The sequence below is a fragment of the Gopherus flavomarginatus genome, chromosome 8 (assembly GCF_025201925.1).
Source record: "Gopherus flavomarginatus isolate rGopFla2 chromosome 8, rGopFla2.mat.asm, whole genome shotgun sequence".
Lineage (NCBI taxonomy): Eukaryota > Metazoa > Chordata > Testudines > Testudinidae > Gopherus > Gopherus flavomarginatus.
Window position 1 is genome coordinate 18,977,279 of NC_066624.1, and position 15,244 is coordinate 18,992,522.

At 43.8% G+C, this 15,244-nt stretch overlaps 1 protein-coding gene across 3 annotated transcripts in view; it reads left to right on the forward strand.

Annotated features, from left to right (window-relative positions):
* Nucleotides 1–15,244, forward strand: part of PAK3 (p21 (RAC1) activated kinase 3) — a 187,887-nt gene that overhangs the window by 127,288 nt on the left and 45,355 nt on the right. For all 3 annotated transcript variants that reach the window (XM_050965163.1, XM_050965162.1, XM_050965164.1), the window contains one exon: nt 7,687–7,883. In XM_050965163.1, the coding sequence (XP_050821120.1) occupies nt 7,709–7,883 (175 nt within the window). In that variant the 5' untranslated portion in view covers nt 7,687–7,708. The remainder of the gene's footprint in view (nt 1–7,686; nt 7,884–15,244) is intronic.

The window sequence follows — 15,244 nt, forward strand, 5'->3', positions numbered from 1 at the left end:
AGAGTAAATTTAAAAATGATTCAATCTGAATGATTTGCTCAGTTCAAATAATGCTTACTTGCCTGATATGCGTTTTGTGAGGCTTAATTGCTGAATTTTTGGGAAGTGCTTTGAGAGACTTGTATAAAAGCAATTCTAAATGTGAGGCATTGTTAAATTAGGATTTATAGATTTATAATAGTTGCAATTATTCATGTAGTGTGTGGAGTTATATTTTTATTTGTTTTACTGGTTAAAAAGGCATAATGGTTACAGCTAGATACATAGGTAAAAGATTCTTTTATTCAGAAAATTTGTGCCACTGTGTCCATTTAACTAACAGCTAGCATAAGCGAGTGCCACAATTGGCATTATTATGGCTTATCATATTACTTGGGAGCCATAGTCTTGGACCAGGACCTCATTGTGCTTGGAGCTGTACAAAGAATAAAAAGATGGGCCCTGCCCTAAACATCTTATAGTCTAAGTATAAGACAAGGGACAACAGCTGGATACAGATAGCTTGACGGGAAGCACAAGGAATATTGGGACAGCACTGGTCACCGTGATAGGCAGTGGCTCAGCACACCAGCAGCCTAACCGTTCTCAATTTTTTGTAGGCATAGTGGCACGAATGCTAACGAGAGGAAGGACAATGCATTAGTTTTACAGGGAACTACTCCCAGGTGTGAAGGGCAACATGGGACAGAGCACAAAGTACTTGTTTTTAACAAGTGGGTGAGGGGGGATGAGTCATGGGGTGATCAGAAATGGGAGTCAACATTTCAGTAGTGAATGAGAGATGATAGGTGGGCCATGAAGGGCATTAAAATTGAAGATCTGCAGCTTATGTTTGATGTGATAGAAAAGGGGGAGCCTGTGGAGAGATGCAAAGAGAGGGGTGACATGGTCAAAGTGACAAGCTAGGAAGACTATCTTTTCAGAAGTATTCTGAATGGATATGAGCAGAACAAGATTGCATTGTTCAAGGCCAGAGAGAAGGATGTTGCAGTAACTGAGACCCAAGATGAGTGCATGGGTGAAAGTTTTAGCTGTGTGGATGGATAGGAAAGACCGTATCTTAGAGATGTTCTACAGAAAGGATCTGTAAGACTTAAGTATAATCTGGATGTGAGAACCTAGAGAGAAATCTGAGTCAAGGATGCCACCCAGGTTATGGGCCTGAATGGTAGGCAGGATGGTGGTGTTTTCCAAAGTGATCAAGAAAGGAATAGGAAGGCCTTGGGGTTAAAAATTGCAAGCTCTGTTTTAGTCATGTTGAACTTGAGCTGATGATTAGACAATCATGAGGAGATGTCAGAGAAGGTAGGAGATTTTAGCTTGGACAGGAGACAGGTCTGGAGCAGAGAAGTAGATCTGTGTATCATCCGCATAGAAATGGTGGTAGAATTTCTGGGTGAAATACATTGAGATAAGGTGTAGAGGGAGATGAGGAGGGGACCAAGGACAGAGCCTTGAGGAACCCCCACAGAAAATTGGAGTGGGACAAAGAGGGTTCTCCAAAAGACACACTGTGATTAGAGAGGTAGAAGAAGAACCAGGAGAGGACAGTCATAGAAGCCAATGCAGGACAAGATTTCAAGAGGAGGAGCATGGTCAATGGTGTTGAAGGCGGCTGACATCCCAAGGATGAAGTTGGAGCTCTGGGCTTTGGCTGGGACTTCAACAAGAGTAATTTCAGTTCAATGCAAGGGGCAGAACTTGGATTGAACAGGGTCTAGGATGGAATTTGAGGAGAGGAATTTCAGACCGCATTGGAAACAAAATGTTTAATGAGCTCTGAGAGATGAAAGGGAGAAGGCAGATGAGGTGGTAACTGGAGAGGCAAGTACAATTGATGATGACCTGATGCTACTCTTACTGGATGGTGTGTGCTGGTACATTGCTGTAGATTGCTCAACAATATTAGCCTGTTCATAGTTGTATTGTAGAATTGCTTATAATCAGGGCTCATATATTCCGCAGTTCTGTGGCTGCAGAATTTACCAGGGAATTTGCTGCCTTACTGCAAAATTGTGCTCTACAATCAGTTCTTTTAAAGTTTTTAGCCCCTGTGGCTGCAGAGAGAATCTTGAAAATATGACTAGTATAAACAATACTGTTGTCTTCCTGAGTTTGCAAAGAGCTTGAAACAATAGCTCTGAGAGATTTGAACTGCCATTCACCTCAGTCACTGTCCTTTGGATTCACAATCATTAGGCCGTAGAATAGGCTATTTTTCCAAAAGCTGAGAATTCAGTACTTCTGTCCTGGAATTTGCAGTTTTGCTGTAGTGGGCATTGGATATTTTGTTTTGTGTCTCTCCGCTGCTGAGTCCTGTCTTCAGGTGCCTCTTGTAGTCTAAATTATCCCACAAGGAAGAGTAATACAGCATGCTTTATGCAGCAGTCTATAAAACTAGGCAGCCGTGGGTCAGGGGTCTAGAAATGGAGTCTATCTTGCAACCAAGAGTGGAGGGAACCAGAAGTGTAGACTGGCCAGTTGTGTTGCTTGGAGAACAGGGAATCAGCCAGGCCCTGGATTTTTAAGGTGAGCTGCTGAAGTTGGCTACATGCTCTTCACCTTCCCTGGCACTTAAAGAGATTCTGAACTTGGTCACAGGATAATATCACGGCTGCTGAGGCCCAGGGAGCCATGCCACTTGGAAAACAGCAAAAAACCAAAACCAAACACCCATTCTCAAAAACAATCACTGACAAAATAAACAACAAGGAATCTTACGCCATGAGTCTTTTCATCTATGATCAGAAGTGTGTGTATTTAAGAGTAAAGAAGGGAATAGGAGTGAAGAAGAGAGAATAAATAAACTTTGCTGCAGAATTTAGAGGTATTTAACAAGGAATTTGGTCTCATTATGTCATGGAAGTCATAGGTCCTGTTTATACTCAGTGAGATGTAAATACCATTTTGTAATGAGACGTTTCCCATGAGTTTTGGGCTATACACTCACTGGTTTATTGTCAGCATTATTGATGAGAGCAATTAAAGAATTGTTTTGAAACGTAAACTCCACATGCAAAGAACTATCGCCTTTGCAAATGTAAGAAAATGGAAGCCAATTTTTGATCTTCCAGTCTTGTTAGTGTCTCTGAACAAAGGGAAAATCTTTGGTAATTTTAGCGGTGTCTGATTAGGAATGGTATAAGCACTTCCAATGGGCAGGAGGGATTTTTTAAAGTGTGGTCACACTGTGCAGTCCTATGGTGGACGTCTCCAAGCTGAGTATGACAGTGCAAAGGAACACTCATGTCTTGAGTGCCTCCAAGTAGCTGGGTACAGTACCACAGTCCTTTTCTTGCCCCGGTGCCTCCTGCAGGCTGCTGACTGACCATGGTGAATCTTCAGTAGCTTGTCCCTCCAGCCCAGTCACAAAGTCCAAATGAACCCCCTACAGGGTATAACCTGCTTATTTGTTGCACTCTATTTCGCTTTCTAGGGTCCTGAGCCCCAGCTCTGGGTCCCTTCAATTCAGCCCTTTGTTTAGGCTCCCAGTTAAGGCCTGTCCCCTTTTTGGGATTTATGCCACTTTTACCTTTGGCTAGTAGGGGAACATAGGCCTGCCCACCATTCCAGATTTCAACCTAGGGCCCCCATCTACAGCAGACACATATTGCTTTCTTCAATCTATTGCTGCTGTTTTGCTGGGCATCTTTTATCTCCAGCCTATCTCAGAGCCAGCATCCTCAGTGTCTTCTCTAGCGCAGGGCTTTACCCCTCCCATCCGAGCCAGGAACTGAACTTGCTAAGGCCAGGCATCTCCTTTTATCTGAGCCTGGTGGGCTCTGATCGGCTGCTTCCATGAGGCCTCTCTAGACAGGTCTGGAGGACCCACCTTTGCTACTTCTTTCCTGTCACTTTACTGCTTCCTGGGGCGATAGGACTGTTGAGCCTCCTGTAGGGAACCGCAAAGGCCAGGTCCAACCCGGCACAGTTAATATTCTTTTGTTTCAATCCAGTGCTGTATTATGATGATTGAAATGAAAACTAAAAGGACAGCAGATGGTGCTTGAGCAGGAAAAGTATAAATTGAAAGTATCTCCATGTGCACTGCCTCCTGACTTGCTTTATTTTTCCTTTTGACACTTTTAGAAAGTTAATATCAACCGTTAAACCTTTTAGTCTATCACCCTTATTTGGTTTAGACGTGAATAATTCTGCTGCGTATGGCACTTGAAACTGAGCCTGAAGCAGCCCTGAACAAAATATAGTATTCCTTTCAAGATCTTGGAAACAATTACATCATAAGCAAATTGGGCCAGAAACCATTAATAGTATTCTTTGGGCAAAGAAATACCAGAACGAAGGCCTATTTCAGCAAACTGGCATTGCTTACAAACAGATATAGTAACAGATACAGTTGTCCCCATTCTGTGGGAGAGCTGAAACTTCATACAGTGCAAAAGACTTCACAAAATAAACGCATTTCTTTCTATAACAAATTTAAAAAGCTGCCTCAATGGTTTTATCATCTCTTTAATGCTAGTGATCTCAGAGGGTGAAGGCTGTCTTTGGCGCACTGAAAAGTATTTATAGCTGGGTTAACGATAAATAAAACGCCTTTGAGATTATTGTTGCCTTTAGCTCATAGTTTGTAAGAATTGTCTAAGGCCATGTGAGGAGGGCATAAACCTCTTAGTCACAGAGAAAAATAATGTGGCTGGAAGCTGACTGAACCATCTGTAATACATTAATGGTGTATCTACACTGCCATTAAAAACTTGTGGCTGGCCCGGGCTTGCGGAGCTCAGGCTAAGAGAATGTACAGTTGCGATGTAGATGTTTGGGCCCGGGTTGCAGCTCAAATCCTAGGACGCTGCCCCTTGCTGTCCGCCTGCCTGCCTGCTGCACGACTCCTCACTCACCTGCCCGCCCCTCACCTCCCTGCTAGTCTCCTCACCCTCTGTCTGGCACCTTCTCCCCCATCCGCCCAACCGCCACTCTACTTCTCGCCATCCACACACCTCCTCATTCCCTCCTGCCTGCCCACCTGCTGCTTGCCTCCCCGTTCGCCTCCTTATCCCGCTTGCCCACCTGCCTCATCTTTCCGCCCACCTCCTCACCTGAATATTGGGACAAATGGCGTCCCAATTATGCATCGGTCGGGACACGGGACAAAGGGCTAAATATTGGGACAGTCCCACTTTTATCAAAGCGTGGGGCCCCCCAAAGTGCGGGGCCCAGGATAGTCACCCTGATTCACCCTACCCAAGGGATGGCTCTGCCTGCGAGGTAGAAGGGTCCCAGAGCTTGCGCTGCAGCCTGAGCCCAAACATCTACACCGCAATTAAACAGCCGCTTCACCTGAGCTCCACAAGCCTGAGTCAGCTGGCACAGGCCAGCCATGGGTGCAGACATACCCTAAGGCAGTGGTTCTCAGTTGACTGAACAAGAAGTAGGACTGAGTGGACTTGTAGGCTCTAAAGTTTTACATTGTTTTGTTTTTGAGTGCCTTATGTAACAAGAAAATACAATTTGTATTTTATTGTTTAACAGTGCAATTAATCGCAATTCATTTTTTTAATCGCAGTTAATTTTTTGAGTTAATCACGTGAGTTAACTTTGATTAATCGACAGCCCTAGTAATAGCTTGTATGAAATGGGGTGAGGTGGAGTAGGGGCGTGTCTCAGTTCAGAACCTAGTTTGTAGGAACTGGGTTTAAAGTTCCACTCATTGCAAAATTCATTGTCACATCTCCAGTGCAAGAATGAGACGCGTTAGCTGGTTTTGCACTGCCCCTTCCTGTATTGTACCTATCTGCGGGAAAAAGATTTGACTCTCAAAGCCTGTCAATCTGTGAGTTCATGAAGGCTAAATTCAGGTAAAATAAATACAGTAATAAAGACCAAAAATCACAAAACAATCAATTTGTGTGCAGTACTTTAAAAACAACCAAAATTGTATTTTTTCCAAGTTTTTATAACAAATTTATACTGAGGTTAACGTCTCTAAGTTTGGAACCAATCCTTTGGTGTATACTGCATGTGACGCTCACTGAAGCCAATGGGAATTTTATTAACGCATAAAAACCGGTTGTACTATAGGAGAAAGTTTTGACAGTATTTTAGCTCTATCAGTGTTAATGCAGTTACTCTTAGAGACGTTATCCCCAATCCTGCAAGCAATAACTTTCACTTGGCTAAACCTTGAGCATAAGATTTACGTTTATAGGGCCTCAGGGTGGGACCTTGCAAGTGTGATGGCTGCCATCTTTGGCTGACACACACGCTGGGAGCCTCCAGAGCTAAAAGCACAAGCTGCTTCAGCTTAAGCTAAAGAGCCTTGGTTGCCTAGCTGGGGGCTGTAACAACTCATCTCATCTGCGGATCAGCACAGATGGGAACCTGTAAGTAACACACACTCACCTGTGGTTTATATAAGCCTCTTCTGAATGGAGGGTTTTTGAAGGCAGGGTGTTTGTAGAATTGGACCCTTTTAAAAAAGTTTAATATATTTAACATTGTATGACTGATCCTTTCTGGATCAGATATTATTTTCAGGTCTTATATATTAAGATTTTATTTGACTAAATTACTGCTTGCTTTGTTACCCCAGAGGGATAGCTAAGTGGTTTGAACATTGGCCTGCTAAACCCAGGGTTATGAGTTTCAATCCTTGAGGAGGACACTTAGGGATCTGGGGAAAAATCAGTACTTGGTCCTGCTAGGGAAGGCAGGGGGCTAGACTCAATGACCTTTCAAGGTCTCTTCCAGTTCTATGAGACAGGTATATCTCTATAGATTTTTTTTATATTACAGATATAGGAGAGAGGCTGTGAAACACAAAATTTGATTCCGCCCCCGCCCCTCCTTATATCTATTTGCAAAACGTGTATAATTATTTCTAGGTAATTTTTCCCCAAATAAATACTACAATTATGAAGCAAAAAAGCACTTGTGACTAAAGTAACGTACAGTACCCGTATACATCGCCCAGCACTTACGAGTGACAAACCAGTGCACAAAGCAATGATCATTAACAACCGTACAATAATAAAATGGTACAGTCAGCCAAGCATCATAAGCAACCCTACAATAACAAACCTGTATGGTAATACAGAGCACTAGGGATGGTACGGGACTCAGAGCTGATTTTAGTTTGAAGCTTCCAAAAGATTATTATAATATGGTTTCCAATATGTGGTGGTGATTTTTCTGATTTTTTTATCTTGATTTAGAGGCAAACATATGGTTCATTTTTATGTGTAAAATACTTTAAATTATTGCTTTAGAATAGTTTCCCTTTAAAAAATACCCCCCTTCCAGTGAAGTCCCACACTCTCTGGGATACTCTCAGTATGCCTGAAACAGGGATCAATATTTGTGACCTGTTGCCCCCTTGCCAAGCAGTTTTCTGCATTGCAGAAGTTGTAAATGTCAGATATTTTCAATGAATATCTCTAATTTTTGCTCCGGTAGGTCTGTGCTGGTTTGAGATAAAAACCCTGTTTCTAAGTAGGAAGAAAATGAGTTTTAAATATAATTTTAAAAGGCTTTAACTGGGATTAAAACGCTGTAACATTTATTTGACCATTGTTATGATTAGCAGTAGTATTTATTTGTAGCGCCAAGGGTACCCAGTTCCAAAGGCTAAAACAAACTTCTGCCACATGCCCCTCCTTGGTTCTTTCTTCCCCTCCCAGCATCCCGAGCTGGGTGATCTGTAGCTTTCTGTACTGCTTTTTACAGGAGGCTGTGAGCACTGCTGAAGATGTCCGATAGTCTGGATATTGAAGAGAAACCTCCAGCCCCTCCGTTGAGAATGAACAGCAACAATCGTGATTCTTCAGCATTGAACCACAGCTCCAAACCGCTCCCTATGGCCCCGGAAGAGAAGAACAAGAAGGCCAGGCTGCGCTCCATCTTCCCAGGAGGAGGAGATAAAAGTAATGTATCAGCAGTGCAAAGGGGCTACTTTTCTCTCTTCCTGTAGTTTGTTGGTTGCTGTGTTTACTTTCTGCCTGTGCTTTCTTCCTGTTTCATTGGTGGGACATGCTAATTAAAAACCTCCCCGAAGTGTTATGTTACTATCATTCTAATGCCATATTTTCAAAGAGGAGGAGGTGATGTTTAATTAATTATCTTTGGGCAGCTGACCAGAACAGTAAAACACACACATGGTCTTGCATTTTTTAAATGCAGTTGCGGTTTAGACTGGGTTTGGTCTTGCATTTGTGGAGTGAAACCAAGGGAATAAGGTTCAAATTTCATTTGCAAAATTAAGGGAGGCCTGTGTTTTGAATCTTTTAAAAAAATGTATTTGCATTTAAAGAATGGAGAGAGGAGTCTTGCTTTTATTTGCACTTATAGAGATGAGGAAGGGGGTGCATAATTAAAAAAAACAAACACCAAAACATGTGCTCAGTTACAGTAGAAGTGTGTGTTCGATTTTTTAAATTCGTAAACCAGGAATGTATGTTGTGTTATTTGAATTTCTGGAGAAAACTGTGTCTTGTATTTTTAAATGCATTTGCAGAGTGAAGGAAGGTAGGGTGATGGGTATGTTAAATGCAGTTACAGTTAAGCCAGTAGGCTGTCTTGCATTAGTTGAAATGCATTTGCAGATGTAAAGGTAGAAGTGAGTCTTATATCAGAACCAAGACAGGAAATGATGCAAATCTCCCCTTGTGTCAGAAGGTTTTTTGTGACATTACTCTGAGAGCAGCGGAGTTCCTCCCTGTTCCAGGTTGGTGCCACAATCGATTTTCTGACCTGCAAGACTCTGCACCGTGCAAAGGGAATGGAAGATTACCATGCTTCAGGCTCCTGCTTTGTAATATTATCACAGCCACTCATCCCTGTTTGGAGAGGCTATTCGTAGCCCATTTTAATGAAGTTTGAGAAAAGTCTCTAATAGCTGCATTTCAGTGGCTTGATGCAGCATGCACAGGATGGGTAAGAGATGCCTTGGGCAACACAGGGTTGGGGAGCAGATAAGGCGGAGCTGTGACTACCGCTGCACTTTGCCTTATGAATAACCAGAGTTGAGACTGCATGAGTGAGTGTATGGGGGAAAGGGGGATGTTGTGCATACAGTTCTTAAACCATGATACATTGATTGTATATTAAGGGGGGTGTTTGGACTGTGTCAGCACGAGGTGGGTCTGAGGGTGTATTAAGAGTAAGTTACTGGACTAGGGTTCAGTGGGGATGTTAGGCATTAATGGGGGCATATATGTTATGAATGTATTGGGGTGAATTTCTGAGGTGCGGTTATTTGGGGGTGTTGGGGAATTGAGAGGTGAGTGGGGGCTGACTGGAGGTGCTGGGGTGCATGTACAATGGGGCAGGGTGTAATGGAAAGTGTCTGGGTGTATTTGCTGTGGGACAAGGGTAGTGGGCCGGCTGGTGGTATTAGGGGTGTATGTACAATGGGGCAGGGTGTAATGGGAAGTGTCTGGGTGCATGTGCTGTGGGACGAGGGTAATGGGGTGGCTGGTGGTGTTAGGGGTGTATGTGCAACAGGGAGGGGTGTAATGGGAAGTGTCTGGGTGTATTTGCTGTGGGACAAGGGTAGTGGGCTGGCTGGTGGTGTTAGGGGTGTATGTACAATGGGGCAGGGTGTAATGGGAAGTGTCTGGGTGCATGTGCTGTGGGACGAGGGTAGTGGGGTGGCTGGTGGTGTTAGGGGTGTTTCTGCAATGGGGCAGGGTGTAATGGGAAGTGTCTGAGTATATGTGCTGTGGGACTAGGGTAGTGAGGTGGCTGATGGTGTTAGGGGTGTATGTGCAATGGGGCAGGGTGTAATGGGAAGTGTCTGGGTGTATGTGCTGTGGGACGAGGGTAGTGGGGCGGCTGGTGGTGTTAGAGGTGTGTGTGCAATGGGGCAGGGTGTAATGGGAAGTGTCTGGGTGTGTGCGCTGTGGGACGAGGGTAGTGAGGTGGCTGGTGGTGTTAGGGGTGTATGTGCAACGGGGAGGGGTGTAATGAGAAGTGTCTGGTTGTATGTGCTGTGGGACGAGGGTAGTGAGGTGGCTGGTGGTTTTAGGGGTGTATGTGCAATGGGGCAGGGTGTAATGGGAAGTGTCTGGGTGTATGTGCTGTGGGACGAGGGTAGTGAGGTGGCTGGTGGTGTTAGGGGTGTATGTACAATGGGGCAGGGTGTAATGGGAAGTGTCTGGGTGTATGTGCTGTGGGACGAGGGTAGTGGGGCGGCTGGTGGTGTTAGGGGTGTATGTGCAATGGGGCAGGGTGTAATGGGAAGTGTCTGGGTGTATGTGCTGTGGGACGAGGGTAGTGAGGTGGCTGGTGGTGTTAGGGGTGTATGTACAATGGGGCAGGGTGTAATGGGAAGTGTCTGGGTGTATGTGCTGTGGGACGAGGGTAGTGGGGCGGCTGGTGGTGTTAGGGGTGTATGTGCAATGGGGCAGGGTGTAATGGGAAGTGTCTGGGTGTATGTGCTGTGGGACGAGGGTAGTGGGGTGGCTGGTGGTGTTAGGGGTGTATGTGTATTGGGTCAGGGTTAAGTCACTGGGTGGGGATGTCTGGCCATAGGGGCTGTCACTGCTGTGCGGTCCTAGGGTCTGTGGACCGTGGCACCTCCCTGTCCCAACCCCTATTGCCTGGACAGCCAGAGATGCCCTGTGCAGGCATTTGCCCACCAGTGCGCAGCACTCTCTTCCCAGCCACTGCTGCCTAGGGGCTCAGAGTGCAGCGCAGTGCATGGGAAGCAGCTTGCTGCCTGTGACGTAAGAGGCCAAAGCCGGGGTGGGGGAAGCCCCAGCTGAACCGAAGCGGAGGATGTAGCCACTGTAGAGTGGCTGTGCAGGTGGAATTGAAAGCAGCAGCCTGGGAGGTGAAGGGGAGGAACAGGGGAAAGGAGATCTTGGAAGGAAAGACAATACTCCAGGAGGACCTCTGCAGCAAGAGAAGTTTTCTCTCTCATGCTATTTACAAGTTGCCCTTTACCCTGCTGCAGTTTTCTGTGTCCATCTCTCTCCCTCTTTCCTTGGAGAGGATGGTTTATTGGCCCCTGAGTGTATCCCACTTTGGACGTCTGGCTCAGCCCCGATTATTTAAACCACTTTCTCTTCTGACTCTAACACAGCACTGAAAAGAAGAGGTGACATTTTGATTTAACTCCCTTGATTGAAAACCACCATAGCTCCTGGGGGCGACAGACTGACTTGGGTCACTTCCCCTTCTGGCTGGCGTCAGAGTGATGTTGACTGTCTTCTGAGGGAAAACTTCCTCAGCATGAGGTAGTATGTGAAACAGATGCAGAAAAGGGGAGATCCAGAAGGAATCCTTGCCTAAAATTATCTGCAACAGCAAAAAAAATAGTTAATTTTCTTCTCATGTAGAAGATCAGAATCAATTTAGCAGTCATTTCAATTTCATCACTAAAGGTGTGACTAGGAGTGAAGTGACTAGGATTTTGTATTTTTATTTTATTGTGTGAAATAGTAAGAATATTTAACTTTGATGCTCAGGATGTGCCAAATCCCTTGAAGTGGATTCATCTCATGGTTGGCTTGTACGTCACGGTATCAGCTGGCTTATGCATTCTTCACAGACTTACACAGTGACACACTTTGAAAGTCTTTGTTACAAAAACACAATGTTACTTTAACATGTCCATTTTGATCCAGTGCAACTGATTGCAGCATCACGTTTATTATAATATCCTGCTGTCAGATCTTTTAAACAGAGTGAGCAAGAGAGAATCATAGGATATTTCTCCTTAAACAGACTAGGACGTTTGTAGCCTGAGAAGTGCTAGACTACTTGAAATGTTCTGTCAACCTGCTTTCTTTGTAATGGGTAGGCAGCTGGTGTGCTGTGACTGCTACTTATCATGCTGACCAAAACTGTCTCATTGTTTCCTTGTGCTCCCCCTGTCTGACTGTTGTATCCACCTGTTATCTCTCATTTTACAGTTAGTTCCTAAACTCTTTATACCGTGCCTAGTCCAGGGAGGCGTGATCCATGACTAGAGCCCCTGGGTGTTACCACAATACAAATAATTTCTGCTAGGTAATTATATGCTCATAATCACTACAGTATCTGTAATGTGTGTTTCCTCAATTCCTCTGTGAGGAAATGACTTCTTTACTCTGCGCTGGTTAGGCCTCAACTGGAGTATTGTGTCCAGTTCTGGGCACCGCATTTCAAGAAAGATGTGGAGAAATTGGAGAGGGTCCAGAGAAGAGCAACAAGAATGATTAAAGGTCTTGAGAACATGACCTATGAAGGAAGGCTGAAGGAATTGGGTTTGTTTAGTTTGGAAAAGAGAAGACTGAGAGGGGACATGATAGCAGTTTTCAGATATCTAAAAGGGTGTCATCAGGAGGAGGGAGAAAACTTGTTCATCTTAGCCTCCAATGATAGAACAAGAAGCAATGGGCTTAAACTGCAGCAAGGGAGATTTAGGTTGGACATAAGGAAAAAGTTCCTAACTGTCAGGGTAGTTAAACACTGGAATAGATTGCCTAGGGAAGTTGTGGAATCTCCATCTCTGGAGATATTTAAGAGTAGGTTAGATAAATGTCTATTAGGGATGGTCTAGACAGTATTTGGTCCTGCCATGAGGGCAAGGGACTGGACTCGATGACCTCTCGAGGTCCCTTCCAGTCCTAGAGTCTATGAGTTTATGAGTCTATGACTAGGGAAGTACTGTTGCCATTTACAGATGAGGAACTGAGGCACAGAGAGACTAAGTAACTTGCCCAAGGTCACACAGGAAGTCCTGTGGCAGAGCAGACAATTGAAACCAGGTCTTGTAAGTCTCAGGCTGGTGCTCTAATCACCTTCCTTAAGTAATAATGATAGTAGTCAGTAGCTATGGGGGATTCAGAGACTGAGCGTCTCCTCCCAGCTGGGCTCTGTTCCTTCAAGAAAATTGGGAGCAGAGTCATTCAAGGAAACTGCCTGGCTTGTGGGGTGGGATATTTTGGTGGTGTTTGGGGTTTTTGCAGTCAGGTAGATAGAGCCTTCTTTTCCATTCTTACCGAATCACTTGCATTTGCTGCTCTGCAAAAATAACTACTACCGCATAACTGGAAGTGGTGGCCCAGTAAGGAAATGTCAGGAAATTAAACCTAAATTATCACAAAGAAAATGTATCCATATGATTCTCTTTTCAGCTATATTGGTGTAAACGATAGTACTATTAACATTGTTAAACCCAATGAAGATTTAAACTGGTGTAGCTGAGAGTAGAATCTGGCCTTTGGTAGCTAAGTTTCCTCAGATACATAAAAAATAAGAAAATGGAGGAAGAACAAATGTGAAGGGGTAAGGGGAAAAGGAGGAGAAAAAAAGAATGGGGATGCTGGGGTAGAAAAGAAGGGAGAAGGAGGAATGATTTGAATAAGTCAATAAGAGGGTGGAGAAAAGAAAGGACCCATAGAAAAGAACAGAATGAAACGGGGATAGAAGGGAATTAAACAATGAAAATGAGCAGGTGAAAAGAGGGCAAGCTGTTCTTTCCCTTACAAGAGAAAAGAAAAAATCACCACTAAGCTGAGTCACAGTTTATTGCCAAAGAGATGCTTTTTTAGCATAATAATAGTGGGACTGGGAGAAACCAGACAGAACACTGTCTATTTCCTTGTCATCTTTTGATCTGTAATAATTGTTGCAGATGTGGTGGGTGATTTCACATTTCCCAGGCTTTGACAGCTGTGTTTATATTGGCCAATTTATCAGAGATCATTTGTAACATAAGCAAGCAAGAATTACAGATATTCTTGCAGAGGAGTCAGTCCATCACCACTTCACATAGAATGTATGTGATTTGGGTTGCAGGGCATAGAAAAGTGTCAAAATGTTTAGACAGTGGGGTTAAATATAGACATCTAATTCCTTATTTAATTTCCATGTTATCAGTGTTTTGAATGCAGTCTTTAAGCAGAGGTATGCCATGCATGCATACCAAGTCTCCTGAAGTGATCTATAATGCTTTTCACCAGGAATGAGCATCCTGTAAAGGACAACAAGTTCCAATTTTTGATAGACCATACTATATAGCACCTAATTTCACTTACAGATTTGACTGTTCCTTTAAACTGAACTTGATGACCCTTTAAATCCAATTTTTGGTGCAATCACTTGCAAGTGGCAAGCTTGGAAAAGCCAATTTTGTTATATACAATAAAAGGTTACATACACTGAAAGGATATGACCTCTTATTACTGAAAATTAAAGTAACAACTCCTTATAGATGAAAGGAAAACCCCTTGAATTCTGATGTACTATATTACTGTTGTCTCTTCCAAGTGCTGAAGGAAAATAAATTATCAGTTAACATTGTGTAGAGGTTAGGATCTTGGGCAGAAATGCAGCAGGTAATTATTTAATTGGGATAAATGCAACACTATGGACATGGGAATAAAAAATTCAGAATACCCTATACTGTCAGTACGAAGGACAGTGTGCACTAACTTTGGAGAAAGTTGACGTTCTCTGCCAATTAACTGGATGTGTAAAGTGGCATTAAAGTCAAACAGGGAAGGAAACATTTCCTTCTGAAATGAGATTAGCACAGCTCATATTGGTTTGCCCGCATACCAAGAGGGACCTGGTTTGTGTCTTGACTATGGTATTGTGCAGGATGCATGCACACACAGTAAGTTCAGGTACCAGATGAGGGACTTCACTAATGCCATCAATTGGCAGACCCAATGCTGGCACTCATCAGGAAAGGCAAAATAAAAAGCCGCTAGCTTAGTGTTTAAGGTAGAAGTCTGACTTGGCTTAGATGCAAGTAAAAGTGCAAAATGTCAATATTTATAGAACAAAGATCCCATTCACTCAGTTCCCCACCGCGCTCTCTCAGTGGAACAGGAAACTTGCTTGTGGAAATAAGTCTCTCGACAAAATTGCTGCCATACAACTTTTTCTGTACAACTTGTCTGTCCTTAATAATGCACCCAGGGAGTGTGAAGGATAAATGGAGGGAATGCACAATCACTTCTTGCTCTCTTTCTAAACTGTCATGCATGTTGCTGACCAACCATGCAGATTCACAGCATGACTCCCACACCTTTGGTGAAAGCTCCCCCCTACCCCCCAAACCAGTGCTTTATATCAGATCTTCCTTTAGCCTGCAACTGCCATTTTATTAATTAACTTGTATTACAGCAGCACCTAAAGACCCAAATCATGGCCCCATATATCTCTGGAGACCTTGTAATGGTTAGTGTGGCATCATATCAGATTTGCAGAGCCAGTCAGTCTAGGAACGTGCTGAGAATTTGTAATTTGGTTCCCTAAATATTTGTATTAAACTGATGGGAAGGGAGGA